The 7,149-nt window shown below is 35.7% G+C and overlaps 1 protein-coding gene across 3 annotated transcripts; it reads left to right on the forward strand.

The window, feature by feature from the left end:
* Positions 1-177: 177 nt before the first annotated feature.
* Positions 178-6,320, forward strand: LOC127108283 (protein MEI2-like 4). 3 transcript variants are annotated; one of them, XM_051045732.1, is made up of 15 exons: positions 178-620; positions 1,073-1,239; positions 1,570-1,621; positions 1,793-2,110; positions 2,184-2,596; positions 2,710-2,868; positions 3,066-3,182; positions 3,282-3,430; positions 3,620-3,702; positions 3,780-4,193; positions 4,281-4,926; positions 5,026-5,110; positions 5,199-5,267; positions 5,355-5,534; positions 5,672-6,320. In XM_051045732.1, exons 2-15 carry the CDS (start codon positions 1,174-1,176, stop codon positions 5,807-5,809), a joined length of 2,889 nt encoding a protein of 962 aa, XP_050901689.1. In that variant the 5' UTR covers positions 178-620; positions 1,073-1,173; the 3' UTR covers positions 5,810-6,320. The 3 variants fall into 3 exon arrangements, with proteins under 3 accessions (XP_050901689.1, XP_050901690.1, XP_050901691.1); XM_051045733.1 differs by having other exon boundaries at positions 178-457; XM_051045734.1 differs by having other exon boundaries at positions 179-620; positions 3,282-3,418.
* The last annotated feature ends 829 nt before the right edge of the window (positions 6,321-7,149 follow it).

A 7,149-nucleotide genomic window follows, 5' to 3' on the forward strand; every position in this document is an offset into this window, starting at 1 on the left:
ACCTACTATTTAATCATTTTTTAACATTTAAAAATGCTTTCCATTTTTTTTGTCAAAAATAAAATAAAATATATTTGTATTATCGTTCTGTTAAAAAATTGAAAACTAATTTTATTTGAATTAAAAACAAGAAATTTATTTTTACACTTTTCCCTGTATCTCTCTCTATATATTTTTCTTTCTCTTTCTTCTCTCTTTCTTACAAAAGTCTTAAAAAACTCCCATTGTTCTTGCCTTTGTCTGGTTTCTTTCTCCAACAAAAAACGCTACCGGCGAGCATAATCTCGCCGGCAAATTCCCCTACTCTGGCCAGAATTTCTATTTTCACCTCCAATTTCCGATCTCCTGTTCCTTTTTGAGCCAGTGTTTGGGTTCTCAAAAAAAAATTCTAACAAAAAATATTCACCTCATTTTTTTTTATTCTTTTATTGTTGCAAAAGCAATGCATATATAAGAGGTAAGATTTTATAAAAACATTACAGGATCAACACTTTCATAATTCTCCTTATTTCTTACAAAAGATTCAATTTTTCTTTCTTTTTTCTCATGCCCTCTATCTCTTCCTTTGAGAATTTCCAACTTTTTTGTTTCTGTTGAAGATAGATGGTGTTTGAATTCAGGTGAGAATTTTGCTTGCTTTGATATATTTATTATTATTTAAAAAAAACATTTCTTTTGAGCTCTTTTTTTTTATATTTTATTTTTCATGGTGTTGCTGAATTTGAGATTGAATTCAGAATAGAGTTTGTTTATGTTGTTCATAGTCGTCTCCATCTTTGAGATTTTGGGTTTTTGTGCTTGATCTATTGATGTTGAGGGCTTTTCCATTAAATTTCCCTTGAGCTAGATTTTTTTCATTTTTATTTTGCAGAATTTCATGATTTCTATGCAATTTTTCTGTTGTTTCAATTTTCTGCAATTTTTTCTTTGCTTGAAAATGGTTTCGATTGTGTTAGGTCTTTGGTAGGTAAGAAGCAGGTTTCAATTGTGGTTTTTAGTTGAAGATGTATTCAACTATTTTCTGCTTAATTTTTTGTGTATATAGTTTTAAAATAATCTATTTTTTCTGCAGATGAAGATGGTGCTTGTTGAGTCCAAAGAAGCTAGCAAGTGAAGAATTTTTAGCAAAACTTTATCATTAATTTATTTTTCTTCCAGATTTTGTGCTGAAGGATGCCTTTTCAAGTTATGGATCAGAGGGGTGATAATTTTTTCGATGATATTTCGTTTCATTCTGAGGTATTTATGAGTTTGATGATAATATTTGTTCTGGATTGTTTTTGTTAATGTAACATTAATGATTAAGAAAGAGAATCATGTAAAGATTAGGTATATTAAATTGAAGAGATAATGGATAATATCTATATCTCCAGAAAATTAAACAGTTGTTTTGTTTCACTTTACACAAACATTAATTATGTTTTATAACATGTACTTTTGCAATCTTAAATGATATTTAAAGAGAATTTAGCTAGTAATTAAATCCTCAGATTTCGGGTTTTATTTTTCAAAAAATGGTAGTACTTATTAACCTTTTGGTTTCAACTCGTCTTGAACTTGTTTGTGCAGAGGAACGTTGGATTGAGGAAGCCGAAATACATGAATGTCCAACACCCCCAAGGTGAGGAACAGAAAGTTATGAACTTATCATTGTGGCATGAATGAACTACTCAAACTTTGGTTCAGAAATCGATTAGTTATTTATGTTTATGTTGATTTTTCTGCTGTGTTTATCTGTAAAACATGTTCCGTGTTGCTGAATGAGTTAGTTGTGTTATATTAATTTTATCAGGAATGAATGGAATGATAGCGCCACCTGGCAACAGATTGAATGCTTCATCACCCTTTGAAGTAAACGCAAAATCTGGATTTCCGATGTCACAGACTAATCTATCTGAGGGAAGCGTAGAAAAGCTACCTGACATTGCTGATGTATTGAAAGGTTCCAGGGAATCATTTCATCACAATCCCCAACCATGGTCTGATGTTTTTAGGCAGTCAGCACCGACCTCGCATCGCTTAATCGGGAACAAGCTTGTCGCGAATAATGCTGTCCATCGAGAAAGTAGTTTGTTCTCTAGCTCGCTGTCGGATATGTTTACCATAAACTGTAAGATATTTTCTGGCATAGTTACATAGTAATTGAGTATGTATGTATAATTTATATGCCTATCTTGGTGCAGTGAATTTATTGGGGAATGATCTTCTGTCCGACCAGCCGGCTGCTTCCGGTTCGCTTCTGGAGGAAGATCCGTATAAATCTCTTGAAGAGATGGAGGCTCATTATATACATAATCTCCTTCCTGATGAAGATGATCTGTTTTCTGGTGTTGTTGATGAGTTAGAATTCAATTCTCATACTAGGACGAACGATGATTCCGAAGATTTTGATTTGTTTAGCAGCGGCGGAGGCTTGGAGCTGGAAGGAGATGAACATTTAAGTTCGCTGAAAAGAGCAACTGGTTTGGATGGAGATCACGGTTTCTTTGGAGGTTCTAAAGGAAAACTTCCTTTCGTTGAACAGCCTTCAAGAACACTTTTTGTTCGAAACATCAATAGCAACGTTGAGGACTTCGAGCTGAAGACTCTATTTGAGGTGTGTCTTTATTCTTTTTCGGCGCAAGTGCAAGATGCTTTCTTAAATTTTCAAGTAACATTTGATACCGTTAATCTTGAAATTTAAATGAACTGCTATGTTTTTTCTCGCAGCAATATGGAGATATCAGAACTATTTATGCGGCTTGCAAGCATCGCGGGTTTGTCATGATCTCTTATTTTGATCTAAGGGCTGCACAGAAAGCAATGCAAGCCCTTCAGAGTAGGCCATTGAGGTCTAGGAAGCTGGACATACATTATTCGATTCCCAAGGTATTTTCCTAATAACACGTTCTGTTTGCATAATTCAATTTCCATAGCCATCGTTCGGATATAATTGGTCGTGTCATTATTCTTCTGTCGTATAGTAGTACTGGTATATGTACTTAGCTTTTTTCAATCGTCTCGGTTTCTTACTTAATATGTTTTTTTCTTCCTAAAGATGTATCTCAACTTGATTGCGTGTTTAGGTTAATGCTCCAGAGAAGGATATTGGCCATGGTACACTGATGTTATCTGGTCTCGATTCATCTGTTTTAAATGATGAGCTTAGACATATCTTTGGATTTTACGGAGAAATCAAAGAAGTAAGTGCGAATTGTTGATTTTGGTTTTTAGTTATCTTAGTTGCTTTTATTTTATGAAGATTATTCAAGACTCCTTAAATGTTATGTTCTTAATTGCAGATCTATGAATATCAAGAAATGAAGCATCTCAAGTTTATTGAGTTTTATGACGTGCGAGCTGCTGAAGCTGCACTTCGGGCATTGAACCGGATTGAATTTGCTGGGAAGCAGATCAAGCTTGAACCTGGCCATCCTAGGTTTGCAACACGGTGGCTATACCCACTTCCTTTTAGCTACTTTTTTGTTTCTCGGATTTGTGGTATCTCTTTTAACGATTTTCGTCAATTTACGTTGGATATGCATATTTATGATAGATCTTCTTGATTAAAAAGTAGTTACACTTTCCTTCTAAATATTATTTTCTTCTGCTAAAAACCACAAAAACCTTGCTTTTGTAGTCTGATGCAGCAGTCTCATAAGGTGCAAGATGAACGAGATCTTGGTCAGAGCATTATTGACAACTTACAACTACGACAAAAGCGTAAGTTTTATCTACCTCGATTTTTTTTTTCATTGGAAGAAAATGCTATGCTTGGTCTCACTAGACATCGTTTACAGCAACACTGTCGTCTGGAGTAATTGATTCTGCTGGTTTGGAAAATGGATACAACCAGAGGTTTCAATCTGCAATGCGGCAACAGCCTTTGAATGGATTTACCGATAATGCCTTCTTTCATGCCAATTCCAACGTTCAAAACGCTTTGAGAGGGGCATCTGTTGGAAAAGTTTCTGGTGTTCCCGAGTCCACTAACCTTGTCGATGCAATGAAATTTGCGTCTAGTCCAACAACATTTCATCCTCATTCTCTACCAGAGTATCATGCTAGCTTGTCTAATGCTAGTCCTTATAACTTTTCAAGCACCATTGGCAACAAGGCTGGTAATATAGGCGCTGGAGTGACGGAAGCCTCTAATGGAAGGCATATCCAAGGAATAAGCTCGGTTGGGAACTTAGCAGAATTCAATGGAGGAGGTTAGGAATTCACTCCTTATTTGTAATGTGGATTTAGTAGTTTTACTTTGGAATCCTTGTGTGAAATCTTTGTTTTGTTTTGTCTAGGGTCATCAGGAAACGGCATCCGCGCGCATCATGGGCTTAATCATATGTGGAGCAGCTCCAATTCGCATCAGCAATCTTCACCGAGTAACATGCCTTGGCAGAAAACCCCGCCATTTGCTAACGGTTCTCCAGGCTTGCCCCAGATGTCAAGCTTTGCTAGAACACCACCTCATATGCTGAGAACACAACATTTGGACCATCATGTTGGATCGGCACCGGTTGTTACAGCCTCTCCTTGGGACAGGAAAAACTCTTACCTGGGAGAATCTCCTGATGCTTCTGGTTTTCACTTGGGTTCTCCTGGAAACGGAGGTTTTCATGGTTCTTGGCAAATGCGTTCCTTGGACTTTTCTCCTCATAATAACATGTTTTCACATGTTGGTGGGAACAGTACTGAACTATCGTCCAGTGCCGGGCAGAGCTCGCCTAATCCATTGTCTCATATTCTCTATGGGAGACAGCATCCCGCGACTACAGTGTCGAAATTTGATCCTACCAATGATCGAATGAGAAACCTTTATAGTCGTAAAAGTGAAGCAAACACCGTTAGCTTGGCTGATAGGAAACAATATGAACTTGATCTGGGCCGCATACTCCGTGGAGAAGACATCCGAACAACGCTTATGATAAAAAACATTCCCAACAAGTACGAGAATACTGTCCTCACCTTTTTTTTAATCTATTTGCTGTTTATTCATTTTCTGTCTACAGCTGAATGTCGCAATGATATTTCCTTTTTTGTTAGGTATACTTCAAAGATGCTACTTGTTGCCATAGATGAGCAATGTCGGGGAACTTATGACTTTCTGTACTTACCAATTGACTTCAAGGCAAGTATTTATTTTTTGCTTCATCGATTCTTTCCTTTTGAGATGAAATCATTAATATGTTTCTAACTAAATTCTACACTGTTTGCAGAACAAATGTAATGTTGGATATGCATTCATAAATATGACCGATCCTGCTCAAATCATTCCTTTCCACCAGGTTGTTCGGAGATTCTTGTACAGCATTGAATTTTGCGTTGCTTCTTCTTAAATTGTTGTAACTAATATAAAACGAATTGTTTCACAGGCTTTCCATGGTAAAAAGTGGGAGAAGTTTAACAGTGAAAAAGTAGCATCACTTGCATATGCTCGAATTCAAGGAAGAGCTTCTCTTGTCGCTCATTTCCAGAATTCAAGCCTGATGAACGAAGATAAACGTTGCCGCCCTATTCTCTTTCAAACAGAAGGCCCAAATGCCGGCGATATGGTAAATAAACTAACTGTTTTCACCTTATTTTCAAAGCTCTTCAGGATAGCCCGTATAAACAACTTATACCTTATGCATAAGCACTTATGTTATAAACGCTTAATTGAGTTGTTTGACCAAGTTCTTTGTCTTTACAGGAGCCTTTTCCAATCGGAGCCAACGTTAGAGTTCGACCTGGAAAAATTCGCAACGCTGGCAACGAAGAGAATCGCGTCCAAGCTCCTCCTTCAACTTTAGCAAGCGGAGAAGAGTCTGCAAACGGAAACTCCGACTGACGAGAGGGCACTAACTGTTCAATATTGCACCATAATACATTTCATCATGATTTCAGTTTTCAACCCCCATGTATATTGACATGAGGAAAAAGGGGCTCAGATTTTTTTCCCTTTAGTAGAGGCCTCACTCAAAGTTTTCAGAAGGTGAGGTACATAACAAACCAGAATGAAGTTACTATCTAGTTTTATTTTCTTTATAATTTTTTGCATGGAGTCTTCTTGCTATTATCTTGCAAGTTTAGAGAATGGCGTAACCGAGGCTCGAAATTTTGGCTAGTTGTGAGCACAGTTTTGTAGTTCACATCATCGCGCGCGGTTCAATGGCGTACTTGGCTGATTTTGTTGTGCATTGTTGTCATGTTCATAATGTACTTTTTGTTCTTAATTTCGGAGTTTTTGTACTCTTTTTGAGGTCAGTTTTTGTCAGTAGATTTACAAGTCATTGTTGAGGGATGATATTTTAGTTGCAACGTTTTAGTTAATTTATGTTAGTACTTTGCTATTTTGGATTTTTGTTGTTGTTTCTATATTTCTCTTCCAAATGTTTCGGTTAAATTTTAAGAATTTTACCTGCAATATTTTAAGTTTTTATAAATCTTTTTCATATTTTAAGAATTTTACCTGCACTATTATAAGTTTTAATCTTAAGAATTTTACCAGCACTGTTTTTAAAACTTGTTTGTAGAAGTTGTGTTAAAAAGTGTGTAACATTTCACATTTTTTATTTAGAGAAGATTAAGTTACTATTTCAATTTTTGAAATGAATGGTTTAGGAAGAATTTGTTAAAGTGTAATGCAAATTCACATTAGTTGCATTTAACTTGCATTTGAATCTCATTTTAGGCTTTGATTAGTATATAAATTAAGTGTGGTTTAGTTTGTAAGATAACTCTGATCCATAACTGTTTTATCAATTATGTTAAAAAGTTTGTTATAGTTTTCTCTCTCTCATCCATCTTTATCATTTTTATCGTCTTTTTCTTGTGCACTAATAATTGGTATCTAAAGTTCCCGTGCGGATCTATGGAAAACACCAAGGAAAACACGAGTGAACGTGAGACGTGTGTGATTGATTTCGGTTCTGAAATTTACAGTGAATTAAAGTTCGAAATTGTATCAAAATCACTTTTCTTGATTATGAGGGATTAGGAAACATGAGTGTTTGGTTAGATCTGAGTGAATTTTTGCACAAGGTCAAAGATAAACGGTAGAAACGGTAACTTGAACACAAAGTTTCCAGTCTTTGATGGAAAGAATTTGAATCTTGTGGAGAGACTCTCTCTGAACAAGTAATCATTGAAAAGATAATGAGATCATTTACTCCTCAATTTGATTACATT

The sequence above is a fragment of the Lathyrus oleraceus genome, chromosome 7 (assembly GCF_024323335.1).
Source record: "Lathyrus oleraceus cultivar Zhongwan6 chromosome 7, CAAS_Psat_ZW6_1.0, whole genome shotgun sequence".
Lineage (NCBI taxonomy): Eukaryota > Viridiplantae > Streptophyta > Magnoliopsida > Fabales > Fabaceae > Lathyrus > Lathyrus oleraceus.